This window comes from Planococcus citri, chromosome 5, assembly GCF_950023065.1.
Source record: "Planococcus citri chromosome 5, ihPlaCitr1.1, whole genome shotgun sequence".
NCBI lineage: Eukaryota > Metazoa > Arthropoda > Insecta > Hemiptera > Pseudococcidae > Planococcus > Planococcus citri.
The window spans coordinates 50,862,391-50,876,526 of record NC_088681.1 but is presented as its reverse complement, the minus strand read 5'-3'; the positions used below and the strand labels follow the sequence as shown (position 1 = coordinate 50,876,526).

The window sequence follows — 14,136 nt, the reverse complement described above, 5'->3', positions numbered from 1 at the left end:
GTCAATTTAAGTTCACCCACTAGGGTGGTCCTTAACTACATCGCAAAAAAAATGTGCGATTTTTTCCGCTCCCACCCCCTAAAGTGGTGACCTCGGTTGAGAAAATAATTCCTTATTTTTTACTTTTTTTATTTTCGAAAAATTCGGGCTGCGGTGGTCCTCTCAATTTTCAAAAATTTGAAAAAACCTTATTTAAAGAATTCAAAATTTCAAGTTCCATCATCTCTTGAAGGTCCTTCTGGAGTAAAATAGACTCTCATGGCGATTTTAGCCCCCTCCCATGAAAACCAAGCTGACCCCCCCCCCCCGCAGAATAGCTGAAATTCGTATATTATGTGGGATGTCCTAAAATTAGTTGCTTTTGGTCTTTCCTCCTCCCAACCCACAAAGTGGTGTGCTTTGGTGAGAAAATAATTCCCTATTTTTTATTTTTTCAATATTCGAAGAATTCGGGTTGCGGTGGGCCCCTCAATTTTCAAAAATTTGAAAAAAAAGAATTCAAAGAAACATTTTTAAAATTTCAAAATTTTGAGTTCCATCGTCTCTAAAAGGTCCCTTTTGAGTAAAATAGACTTTCCTGACGATTTTAGCCTGCTCCTATGAAAACAAAGCTGACACCACCAGAATATCCGAAATTTGTATTTTAGCTATTCCTTTGGGGGGGGGGGGTCAGCTTGGTTTTCATGGGAACAGGCTAAAATCGTCATGACCCGCGTAGCACTGACGAGATCGTCAGTGGCCTCGACAAAAGTATCGACATGATTTTACATGATTGTTGATTGAAAAAAGTCCAAACATTATCCACAAAGGGGTTAATCTAACTACGTTTAAGATGATTGATTAAAAATTGACACTTTTTTCAAAAATTATGATGAAAATGCTGATGGTCGTCATTGCTGTCTACATTTGTATCTACAGTCATGTGCAAGATTTCGATACATTGTAGATACCTTTGTAGGCCCATGATCGATATCGAAATTCAGGTCGTCTTGTCGATCCGAAGTTGATGTCGACTATAAGATCGACAAAAGCATCTACAAAATTTTGATCTTGTATAGTTACTTTTGTCGATCTAATAATTGTCATCAACTTTGGCATCAGCAAGACGACTTGAATTTCGATATCGATTATAGGGTCTACAAAAGTATCTACAAAATGTCGTCATCGAGTAGATACTTCTGTAGATCTTGTAATCGACATCAAGCATCTGGTTAATATTGATGAGGAAGTTGATGTCGATTACAAGATCTATAAATTTTTTTTAGAAATTTCGAAGTGTTGCCGACTCATTTGTCGATGTCAGAGTCGACAATACAATAAGAAAAATTTTCCAAGTCCAGAATAAGATGGACTGAATATTCTTTTGAGGCTTCTCCACTCAACAGCGGCAATGGTCTAGTGGTTAGAGAACGTGACAGCAGAGATGGCAACCTAGGTTCGATCCCTACCGGGGCAACTTTTTTTCTTTCAAAAAAAATTTTTTGGGGGAAATACTTTTGAGAATAATTTTACTTGAATCAAAAAAAGAGGTTTGGGCACATTTCGCACATGATTTTTCAATCAAAATTTGCTTATTTTAGACTCGAAAAAATTACACCAATGTCGAGACCTTGTCGAGACAAAAAATGAAGGGAGACGACAGTCGATTTTGATATCAACTTCTCACTCGTCATTTATCGACATTGGTGTCAACAAATGTGTCGACAAGTGACGGATTAGAGATCTCGTCTTTTCCATCGACTTTGGCATCGCTTGTGCTACGCGGGGAGAGTCTATTTTACTCAAGAGGGACCTTTTAGAGACGATGGAACTCAAAATTTTGAAATTTTAAAAATGTTTCTTTGAATTGCTTTTTTTCAAATTTTTGAAAATTGAGGGGCCCACCGCAACCCGAATTTTTCGAATATTGAAAAAATAAAAAATAGGGAATTATTTTCTCACCAAAGCACACCACTTTGTGGGTTGGGAGGAGGAAAGACCAAAAACAACTAATTTTAGGACATCCCACATAATATACGAATTTCAGCTATTCTGGGGGGGGGTCAGCTTGGTTTTCATGGGAGGGGGCTAAAATCGCCATGAGAGTCTATTTTACTCCAGAAGTATCTTCTAGAGATGATGGAACTCGAAATTTTAAAAATTGTTCTTTGAATTAGGTTTTTTTCAAATTTTTGAAAATTGAGGGGCCCACCGCAGCCCGAATTTTTCAAAAATGGAAAAAATAAAAAATAGGGAATTATTTTCTCACCCGAGGTCACCACTTTAGGGGGTGGGAGAGGAAAAAGATCCCAATTTCAAAAATAAGGACCAATCACCCACAAATAACATGAAAAAGAATGAACACCACATCATAGGTGGAAATTGTACATCGTTAGTGTAGCCCTCCTATACTTTTTTCTTGAAAGTAAGCGAAAGGGGATCCACAGAGGGTTCTAAAACACCTTACTAGCAAAAATTTTAAATTCTGAGCTTTATTTTTCGATTTTTGACGAGGTTTTTAAAAATTCAAGTTTGGGCCGTTTTTCATGAAAAAAAATCCAAATTTGATCAAATTAACATTTAAAAAGGCCTACTTACTCGAAATAATACGTCTGTACTCGTACTTACCGACAATACGGGTAATTTCCCCAATATACGTGAAGAATTTGTAAAAATATCTTGAAACTTTATCTACATTCGTAGACTCGTCGATGGCTGGCAACCGTAAGTTAGCATCATCGTAAGAAAGCTTTTCTGGACAGTAGATTCTGTACCTGGCAGCATTTGCGAGCTCTATTATGCGAGGCAAACGATTTTCTATATCGTGACAGATCCACTTGGCACAAACTTTACTAAACGAGTGTTGTTGATATTTTTCTTCATCACAACGAAACCCTCGTTGAGAAATTATGTGAATATAATGATCGAACGGAATTGATAGATATTCATCGTGATCTTGTAACTCAAGCATATGTAGAGACAGGTTTTGAAAAACAACTGGCAATAAACTCTGATAATTCGCAGTTTCCGTGATGAAACGATATAATTTGAATATTTCATTAGTTAACGGAAGGCCACGGGGACGGCCGTAATATAATCCCCAGCCGCTGCATAACCGTCCGGCTAAAATTTTTCGATAAGTATCCACGTCAATGTCCATTTGCAGATAATCCATAGCCATCAACAACGATGCATAATTGTCGTCATCTATGACGTCTTCCAATTTTTTTCCATAAATGATATCAACCGCGGCGGAAAATGTATCGGTGTCCATCAGTGGGATTTCTATCAAGTCGCAGTTCCTATCTCTATAATCTTCGGTGAATAGTTTTTCAAAATATCCCGATTCTAAGGCTAATCGTAGCCGATCCAGGTAATAAATATCTTGGTCGACCTTGATCAGGACATCTTTGAACTGACTTCTGATCAAATTTTTCGGTTTCTGATGATCTGTTGTTTCCTGGCTTGAATTTCCAGTGTTCATGATTCGGATTCAGGTTTCTATGAAAAACAAATAAAACCTCATTAGGTACCTACCTATATTATTTTTTGAAATATACGTACATACAATATGTACCAGTATACCTATTTCATAATCTATGTACCTAATTAATTAAATAGTCACTGACTTGTAGTCTGATTAAAGGCGCCGGTGATAATTTTGAAATCGGCTTTGCCTCAAAATCAAAATCGTGTCTCCAAGAGTAGTCCTGGATCTCATAATTTGAATTTCAAAAAATGCAATAGGTGTGTTCTATTTTAGGTTTTTAAAGGCGCATGATACCACTGGATTTCGATTCTGAAGTCCATAAAATTAGACCCCAAAATCAAAATGAAATATCGCAGGCTGAAGTTTCAAGTTTGAATGCGAAATTTAAAAAAAAAATAATATTGTGGTATCTAGGGTTAATAAAATTTGGATTTTTCATTGCAAGGAAGTGATGGTTTCTATTGAGTTGTAATAAAGTTGGGATTGGAAGAAGATAGGTAGATGATTAGGAGTTATGAGACTTGGGATATGGAATCGACTATGTAGGATTAAATAAACCTCCTAGACATCAAATTACTAACCAATACTATAGATCAGAAATCATCTAAAATAAAAAGATCTTCTACACAAATAAAACAATGGAAATTCAAGTAGCCAAAAAGTAACGAGATAAACTCGTATCAAATAATTTCATATCTAGAAATATAATTTCACGAATGATTTAATTATAATTCGAAGTTAGTTCCAAGAGAATAAATCAAGAGATCTCATAATCGAGATACATCAAGTAATTTTAAGAAGATAAGATAAACCTATCTGTGATTTATAATCAAATCATACCGAGGTAAATTAAATAGGTAAGTCTTTAATTAGACTATTTCACATATTTACAAAGTAATTTTAAAGCCTTATAATGAAGGCATATCTAACCTGAAGGGGACCTGTGAGCTCTCACCACATCTCGATGCAAAGCATCGTCACCTGCACCTCAGTGCTTTGGGCTTAGGCAGCCATTTCCGATGACATTTCAAATGGTAGAAAACACAAGTCGCGTAATTCGAACAAATAAAAAGTCAATTCAAAGTTCAAATCATTTTGTAATGGTTTTTCACATTACATAACAAATACATAAATCAAGATAAATCAAACGCGAATAGAACGCATAAAATTACATCTATCTCATAACAGGTAAATAAACAAGTTAGTAGGCTTTTCTTTCGATATTCAAACTTCAACGAACTTCATTTCCACCTACTAACGACCTCTAGCTTCCACTTTCTCAACCTAGTAGGATCATACCTAGATATCCAATATTTTGTAGTTTCCTATATCGCACCTCGGGAGTAATAAGGTCACATCTCAAAAAAAATTGATTTTGATGTTTTTGCATTTTTGGGGTTTGTATGACCCCCCTCAACCAAAAATTACACTTTGAGTTGGGTACATTATCTAGATCTTGTAAAAAACGCAAATGGCCTAACTCAAAATCTCAACAACATTGCGAGTTGTTTGGAGTTATAAGGGTACATCTCAAAAAACTCCACCTTTTTTGAGCAAATTTCATACATACAAAGTGTTAACAATAATAGTTTTGATTGTTTTGAATGTTTGTCAGTTAGAAATATTCACAAGGAGTGCATTTTTTATTGGTTTGTACCAAATGGAAATTTTGTTTTAAATTGATCACTTTTCAGAAAAATGAATTTGCACATATGAAATTTTAGTTTTTTGAGAAAAACTCAAAAACTAAGCACTCTAGAAAAAAACTAACCACATTACGTCGATTGGAAATTTAATTCTCTACAACTTTGTTAACGTGAAATTTTTTTTGGACGCTTCCTTTTGCCTCCACATCAACTTTAATGAAAGGTTCTAACTCAAAATGTTTTCCAAACATTAAAATAATATGTATTTCCTCTTTAAGATTTTATTTTTCAAAGTGTTCTTATGCTAAATGAAGGTAGGATACCAGATCTTTAAAATGAGGTGCTATTCATTCCTCACAATTAATTATAAGTTGATAAAAATAATGAATCAAGTTTAAAAAAAAAAGAAAATCACTCTCCTGTAAAATTTCACTTTTTTGAGATGTGACCTTATTACTCTCGAGGTGCGATATGTACATGTAGATCTACTTTATGAAGTAGTAGTTTTGAGTACCTCGTTAGTTATTGTAAAAATTGACGATTTTGGAATTTTTTCAAGTTCGAAATTATTCAATACATCTGTCGTCCTACTCGTAATCGATTAAGAACATTGAACTAATGACGGGATTGAATTTTCAGCTGCCAAATTTGATCACAACGCCTTCTAAAGCGATTAGAAATTGCTGGAGAAAATTCAACTTTTGCTGGAGGCTCCAGAATGACTCGAAAATGGTGGGAATCGTTTCGAGGAGAGGGTGGGGTTGACTTTAGCGCATAAACCGAGTTTCGGATTTAAAAAAAAATCAAGTTTGGCAGCTGAAAAGTTGGTTTTGACTTTTGAGGATTGGGTCAGTTGATCTTTCAGATAGCCGAATTTTAGCTCGATCGGAGTTGACGAATTGTAAGGATCCTCTCGTATGTATCTGCCAAAGAGATTAAAAAATTAACGAACAACTCGACGAAAAATTATTGGATTTTACAAGTATGATCCAGCGTTTGTTAGTTTTCTCGAAATTAGAACGTGTCGGTTCATGGTATTTTCCCTCAAAAATAAGCCGACTTTATTGAGCATTCAAATGGCGAAATTATAAAACGATTTCGTCCAGAATGTGGATCATCTTCTGTGATGAATTTGAACTTTTCAAAGTTGATTTCAAAATCGACGATGAGGTGTGAAAAATGTGACACAATTCAAGAAAATTACCTACCAGTACCCATACCGTTATTCAAACTTTCTATATCATAGTTAATCGGTTGTAATAAGTCCACGTGATAAGATAAACCCCTTGAAAACACATTTTATGAGGTAACACCTCCTAGAGTGCTGACAAAAAACATGTCTATGTGCTCGAAAATCTTAATTTGGAAATACAGGGTGGCCCATAAGTCAGGCCGCACTCTCTATTTTTTTTCGTCATAGACACAATCTAGTAGTGCATTTCTTTGAGCTTGGGCTACGAATAGAGCAACCGGATTAAGTTGAAAGTTATACAGGCGTGTTCACAGCATTTCAAACTTTAATTATCACTACTTACTTATGATTTTACGTGATTTTAACGCGATATTGTAAACGATTTTCTATGTTGAAAATTCCGTGAAAATTTTACTAAGCTCGTTAATTTTGCAAATTTGCGGCCTGACTTATGGGCCACCCTGTACATTATCTACCAACCAAACGATAAATAGCACAAAAATCAGAATAATCCCAAACAAAGAGGTATCCTTCACCAAGGAAAACACCGATTTTATTTTCAACGATATTTTTACAAATACACACATAGGTATAAATTATGAATTCAAGTAGGTACCTAATTATGAAACTTTACGCGATTTAAATTATTACACGTGAATAGAAGGCGAGTGAATAGCTTCAATACTTGAATACGGTGGCATATGCCAACCAGTAATGGGCCATTCCGCTATCAATTCCCAGCTATTACATGAAGGATCGAGGCAATACAATAAATTATTGATTACAAACAATATTTGACCATTTTCTTTCTGACCAATGGTGTAATATCTTCCATCCAAATCTGAGGAATTGTATGGCCAAAAATCGATATTTCGCCAAGTTTCTTCACGCTGATCGAATCGAAATAGTTGTCCTTCGAATAACGCAGCGAAACCATTATCGTCCAAATGTATCAGCTCACGAAGGACCCAATCATCAGCATCATCATCATCATTCGCCTGCAGTCTCGAATTAGGCACAGAAATCCACGATTTTTGCTCAAAGTTGTATTCTTCCATAATAAAATAGGTTATTCTATCATTTTGCGCTATTTTATACATCCTGTACAATTTCTTTCCGTCGCAAGCGAATCGCAATCCATCTTTATCGGGCTCAGGTTCTGCAAATCTCATCCAGCGGTTCAATTTGAACGAATATTTAAAAATTTCACCGTCTTCGACACAGTTGTATATTTCGTTGCGACAATTGAGCAAAGTATATTTTTTACTCTTGTTCTTACAAAGTCGCACATCTGATGACAGAGAGAATAACTTTTTCTTCGATAAGTTAAAAACGTGAAAACGACTACATGTAGACCGACCAGAAAGTAGAAATATGTTATCGTTGATGATGCAGGCTGACATTGGACTTACATATTCGCGATCTTCGATATTTTTACAAAAATGAAACGACTCAATTTCGTCCCACTCTGAATCATAAATTACGAATAATTCATCTTCAGACTCCCATGTGATGAACACTGGTTTCGTGGTTTTCTGCGTTTCTGATTCATCTTGGGATAATAGTGCAAAGGGGAGAACAGAAGTTGAATTTAAAGTTTCCCATAGCTTCTCTTTGATAAAGTTTTGTGAGCAGTTGTTGAAATCAGCAGGTTTTGAGATAGGGTAATCATCGCAATCTGCATTACGATTTTGACTGATAGCGAAAGCGATTCGAGGAATCAGACAATATCGATTTTCCACATCATGCATTACCCATTTCGAACACATATCCAGAATTTCAACCGGATCATCGAGAAAAAATTCAAGCGACGTTAGTAAATTCTCCAGGCAATCGTATGAAATCGAACAGAACAGTGAAATGTCCACATGAGGCCATTTGATCATGTATTTGGCCAGGTAAACACTGTTTAGAGCTTCGCGATACTCGATATTCCTGCGAGCAAACTTCAACACTTCGGCCATATCTATCGAATTTTCGAATTTTATTCTGTCATGGAAACGCAATAAATTGGCTGCGCAACTTTTGATTACTTTATTTACTCTAAAGTACTCGGTCGCTTTCATAAATTGCGAAATGTTTTCCTCCGTTACAAAAACAGTTTTTAGATACATGCAATCGATGATCAACTTGAATGTTTCTCGATCAGTCTTATCAGACAAGTCTATCTTGTTTTCTTCACCGATTGGCAACGCGATTGACTTGAAAAGGTCTGCGAATTGTGGCAAGTTGTCTATTATTGGCCACGAGTCGATCACATATTTGGATAAGAAAAATTGATTCAATGATTTGTATTCGACGTGTTCGCGCGTGAAATTCAACATTTCAATGACATCTTCAGCGCACACGTTTTCGAAATGGCTCTTCATCCACTTCTCACACGATTTCTTCAAACTGTCAATTTTTAATTTATGGGCAGCTCGGAATAAACGAACAATCCCAACAGATGCGAACTCTGCATGTTTCCGCAATTTGTAGATATGATCGACTACAATATCAAATGATGAGGAATCGATATCATCCATGAAATATATTTTATCCTTGCTCGGAGGGGTTGGTGGTGTACCCTCAGATTGTACAGCCAATTCAGTGCACTCTTTAGAAAAGATTTCCTTGAAGTACAATGACTCAGATTTCAGTACAGCTCGATGGAGTTTATATAGTTTTTCACCAGCTTTGATTGTGATGTCGTATAAGTGGCCATTTCTCAGAAACACTTCTAGCTTTGAGTCCTTATTGGGAACAGTCCATCTGTGATGTTCTGCACTTTCCCCGAAACAAAAACTATAACTACCGACAATATCATGATGTTTTTCACGCGCATTTCGATGGAAATCTTGGTATTTTTCATCTTCATATACTTCCAATTTCGGTTCATCTGAAAACGAAAAGAAAGGGTCAAATGTCAATAGTATGTTGAGAGCAGTGATGGTGGAATCGAATTTTAATTACTTATACTTAGTTTTGAGCTGACAAAAGAAGGGGAAATATATAATAGCACGACAGAGAAATATATTGAACGACAGCAAAGTTCAACGACGAAATAGGTTGTTTGCACGACAGCCTTAAATGCACGACGGCATAAGTGATTTGAACGACGAATTTAATAGGTTTTTGAACGACGACCAGTGTAACGACAGAGATATTCACTTTGCACGCCGAAAAAAAGGAATTCCCGACAACATAAGATAACCTGTGAATTTTACGAGAGTAGGTTGTTCAAGTATCATATTGAATTGATTTAAAGTTTCAAAAATCTGCTGAAGGCTTCAGGAATTTTCAAAAAGTCGCTGGAGGCTCCGAAACGACTTGAAATTCGCCTGCAGCACTTCGTAGCGTATGGAAATTAGTTTTGAGAATAAATTTCAGCTTTACAACTCCAATTTCATTGAATTTTGTGGGAATTTTGAGTTTCAAAAATCTGCTGGAGGCTCCGGAACTGCTCAAAACGGGTTGAAACCGTTTCCAATCGATTTGGCATGTCGAAAATAGGGTATAGCCCAAATTTCAGCTTTCTTGGTCAATTTGGTATAATTTTGATTTTTTCCCTCATTTTTGGCCTAAATTGGATTTTCAAAAATTCACCAAAAATCGAAAAACGCACTTTAGCACTTGAAATTTTGACAGGTGATAAATATTTGCATGATCTTTCGATCTACATTTGTAAGGTTTGAAAAATTTCGTGCAAGTCCTATGTTGAAACGCGAAATCTGCAATTTCGGTTGATCTGTCAATCAAAATGGCCGCCATTTTGTAAGTAAGGCCAACTTTTTTTTGGGAAAGTTTGCTTTAAAATGTTCCTTAGGAAGTCCCCTTTAAGAAAAAAGTTGTCCCGGAGGATCGGCGAGGGGGGGTGCAATTACTCCTATTGTCATAAGTATGCCGGACTATTAGGGATGCACATTCGACTCAAACTTGTCGCTGTTCCAGATTGGCCAAAGCAATTCCTCTATGCCAAAAAACGTAAGAGAGGCCGGCCAAGTAAGGCTAAGAAAGCGTTGCTGAAGCAGTGAAGAAGTAGATGAATGTATTTCGTCCCATAGGCCATAACATATCTACATGATCGATTAATTTTTATATTTAAGAAAGAAACACATGTTCGAGATTTCGTCGTTATTTTATACAAGAATGTCGTGCATTTTTTAAAAATCTGTCGTTGACTGCTGTCGGGTGACTTTTTAATTTCCGTCGCTGATTTTTTTTATGTTGTCGTGCAATTTTTATATGGTCGCTGGATAAACTTATTTCGTCGTTCAACTTTTTTTTGGTCGTTCAATTCTTATGTGGCCGGGCATTATATTACTTCGTCGTGAAAACTACCTTTTTTCGTCGTTGAAACACCCTAAACTGTCGTGCCGATAAATCCCACCCCAAAAGAAGCCCTCAAAGAGTCTACTTCAAATTTGAACAAGACCACAATGTTTTAAAAGAGCGTGGTCTGACATCTCCGTAATCAAAATTTGAGCTGCCCAAGTTGATTTTTCGATTTTAGGGGAATTTTTAAAACATTAAAAAGGGTATTCCACGGTAAGATAGACGAAATGGCCCTGTTCCCAGATTTGGAAAATTATGATGGATTATTGTTGGGTACCTTCAATGAAAATTTTTGAGCGGAATTTCCGCCTCCCAACCCCCCCCCCACCCCCCCTCTTGGACAGTATAGTGTGAGATACTATCATGCCGACATTTGGTGTACGTGTGAAGTGCAGAAATCACTGGCTGGTGATTTCTGAAGTATTTTGTCAACGACATCTGTTGTTGACAAAGACTTTTTCGGTAAGTATGTTCTTGAATGCGCAGCAGGAATGTACGTTCTCGTTTTAATAAAATCTATTTCGTTTCCGGTTAAAGTTGTATCTACGCAAAAATAATCTAATGATTTTTATCGTGAAAAGAATTCTTAATATTTGTGTTAACATTTGTTTCAAGAAATCTTGTTAAAATTTATTCATTGATTATCAACAATAAACTATTTTCTCTATCGCGAAATTGTGACTTGACTACCTTATTTGCGATACATCTATGTGAAGATCATCTCTTTGTAAGGTAAGAGCAAACTATTATACCAAGTGACAATATCTTTCCCAGGCAATTGAGTTAATCTCTATTTGCAAGAGTACTTTTTATAATAATACCTACGAAGATCTCTGACCTCAACTCTCACAATAGCCAAAAAACGCGTTTTTTGGGAGAAAAATTCTGTATCCATGAGTAGTGAATAGAAAATTCTGGCACCACGCGGTCTGACGTTACCAAAAAAGTCCTAACTTTTTTTGTAAAAATAAACAAGAACCCCTGTTGTTTGCCAAAATTTCAAAAATTCCTATTTTTGCCAAAATTATTAAAAAATCTTAACTTTTAGTAAAAGTAGCCAAAAAAGCACATGTTTTTTGCAAAAATGTTTTTAAAAATCTCATATCCAAAAGTATTGTCAAAAAAGTCTCATTTTTGCCAGAATTGTGCAGAAGCTTCTTTTTAAAAAAAAATATTAAAAAATCCCAACTTTTGTTAAAATTGGTAAAACAGTCTTGTTTTTTTGCCAAAATGGTCGAAAAATAGGTACCTTTTTTTAACGTTATCAAAAATGTCGTAATATTTTTTGCAGAAATGACCGAAAAACATTTGCCAAAATTTTGAAAATTCCTGCTCTTGCCAAGTTTTTTGCCAGAATTGTCTGCAAAGTTTCTGTTTTTGCCTAAATTGTCAAAAAAGTCTTGTTTATGTCAAAATCGTAAAGAAGTTCCTTTCCTGGTCAAAATTATAAGAAACTCCTAACTTTTGTGAAAATTGGCAAAAAAAACTTCTTCGGCTAGGTATTTGAATATTTCTTGAAAAAAAATGTTCACTTAGGTACTCGTAAGTATAAGGTTAGTGAAAATTGAAATCCTAGGCTAAAACACGCCCCTGGCAGAAATTTCGATTTCTGAGCTTTATTTTTCGATTTTTGACGAACTTTTAAAAATTCAAATTTGGCCTGTTTCTCAAGAAAAAAAAAATCAAAATTTGATCAAATTAACATTCCAGGCAGTGATTTAGTTTGTACACATTTTCAACCTCTCGATTCGATTGGTGATGAAGTTTGAAAATTTTTAATTTAAGCCCGCACAATATGTTGACTGATGTGCCTATAGGTTGATTGAAAGAGTCACAAATATGGCGAGTTCAAATTTATAGATACCAACGAACTGGATTTCATTTTAACCCCATTTAGAGCAATTCTTCGAAAACTGGAGAAACCGAAAATCCGTTGAAGACTCTAGGATGGTTCCATCCATGATGAACTTCAAAGGTCAAGTGCGAACCAAATTCCTAATTTTTAAATAGCATGTAAGCCTACGTGAAATATTACTTACTATACTTACCAACAATACGACTAATTTCTCCAGTATACGTGAATAATTTGTAAAAATATCTTGAAACTTTATCTACACTCGTAGACTGATCGATGGCTGGCAACCGTAAGTTGGTATCATCGTCATAAGAAAGCACATTTGAACAGTAGGATCTGTACCTGGCAGCATTTACGAGCTCAAGTAAGCGAGGTAAACGATTTTCTAAGTCGTGACAGATCCACTTGGCACAAACTTCACTCAACGCGTGTTTTTGATATTTTTCTTCATCACAACGAAACCCTCGTTGTGAAATTAGGTGAATATAATGATCGAACGGAATTGATAGATATTCATCCAGATCTTGTAACTCTAGAATATGTAGAGACAGGTAGTGAAAAATGACTGGCAATAAATTCTGGTAATTTGCAGTTTCCGTGATGAAACTGTATAATTTGAATATTTCACGAGTAAACGGACTGGCCCAGAAGTAATACAATCCGCTGTCGTGACATAAGCGGTCGGTCAAAATTTGTCGATAAATATCCTCGTCAACGTCCACTTGCAGATAATCCATAGCCATCAACAACGATGCAAAATTATCGTCATTAATGACGTCATTCAATTTTTTTCCATAAATGATATCAACCGTGGCGGAAAATGTATCGGTGTCCATCAGTGGGATTTCTATCAAGTCGCAGTTCTTCTCTTTATAATCTTCGGTGAATAGTTTTTCAAAGTATCCCGAATGTAAAGCTAATTGTAGCCGATCCAGGTAATAAATATCTTGGTCGACCTTGATCAGGACATCTTTGAACTGACTTCTGATCAACGTTTTCGGTTTCTGATGATCAGCTTTTGCCTCGTTTGAATTTCCAGTGTCCATGATTCGGATTCGGGGTTCTGTGGAAAACAAACGAAATCTTAACCTATAGATAGGTGTTGTTGTTTGAAATACACGTATAATAATATGTATTTCATAATTTACATAAAATCATTGCTTCATGAGTACCAGTGACCAATCCGCGGCGTAAGAAGGGAGAGGAGTGAGGAGATGTATACTCAGTCATCCTATTTAGCACCCGTGAATATGGATTAGCCTAGGATGGTTCAATTCTCGTAACAGTTTTAGACCTAATATCATTGATAGGCCGGAGTATGATTTTAACCCTTGTCCTGAGTCTATTTTTTTTAGTTATATAGTAGGTACCTACATATGAATGCCATCGGATTGGATTGGTTTTGATTTGATCAGACCTATTTCATCAAATGGAATATTATAGGGTTTTGAAAGTTCTGATTTTGATTCTGCAATGCATTTAGTTTCAAAGTCAAAATTGAGTCTCTCTGAAAGAAGCTTGAGGATTGAAATGTCGAAAAATGGAGTCAATTTTAATAAAGATTTTGGGGTCAAGTTGACTTTAGAATCAGAATCCACAGTTTTAAAAAAGGAACGACGTTTTCAAAATTTTCAATTAAGTACCTACGAAATCGTTGGAC

General features: G+C 35.7%; 2 protein-coding genes across 6 annotated transcripts in view; both read right to left on the bottom strand.

Moving 5' to 3' along the window:
• The window catches only part of LOC135849170 (uncharacterized), a 91,184-nt gene that overhangs the window by 27,874 nt on the left and 49,174 nt on the right, over nt 1-14,136 (bottom strand). Inside the window, exons 1-2 of one of the 5 annotated variants that reach the window (XM_065369445.1) lie at nt 4,400-4,550; nt 2,608-3,480 (exon numbers count right to left, since the gene is read on the bottom strand). The exons of 3 other annotated variants lie outside the window; for them this stretch is intronic. In XM_065369445.1, coding sequence (XP_065225517.1) covers nt 2,608-3,463 — 856 coding nt within the window. In that variant the 5' untranslated portion in view covers nt 3,464-3,480; nt 4,400-4,550. Of the gene's footprint in view, nt 1-2,607; nt 3,481-4,399; nt 4,551-14,136 lie in introns of those variants that run through there. One more of the 5 variants, XM_065369444.1, reaches the window with a different exon arrangement.
• Nucleotides 6,834-13,678, bottom strand: LOC135848545 (uncharacterized). Its single transcript, XM_065368473.1, has 2 exons — nt 12,670-13,678; nt 6,834-9,185 (listed from the first exon to the last, which is right to left on the bottom strand). Exons 1-2 carry the CDS (start codon nt 13,520-13,522, stop codon nt 6,955-6,957), a joined length of 3,084 nt encoding a protein of 1,027 aa, XP_065224545.1. The 5' UTR covers nt 13,523-13,678; the 3' UTR covers nt 6,834-6,954.

Coding starts and splice junctions, on each gene's coding strand:
- LOC135848545 (XM_065368473.1), bottom strand. CDS start 13,522: ATGGACACTGGAAATTCAAACGAGGCAAAAGCTGATCATCAGAAACCG. Junction 9,186..12,669: donor AGAAATTAGTCGTATTGTTG/GTAAGTATAGTA, acceptor TTTCGTTTTCAG/ATGAACCGAAATTGGAAGTA.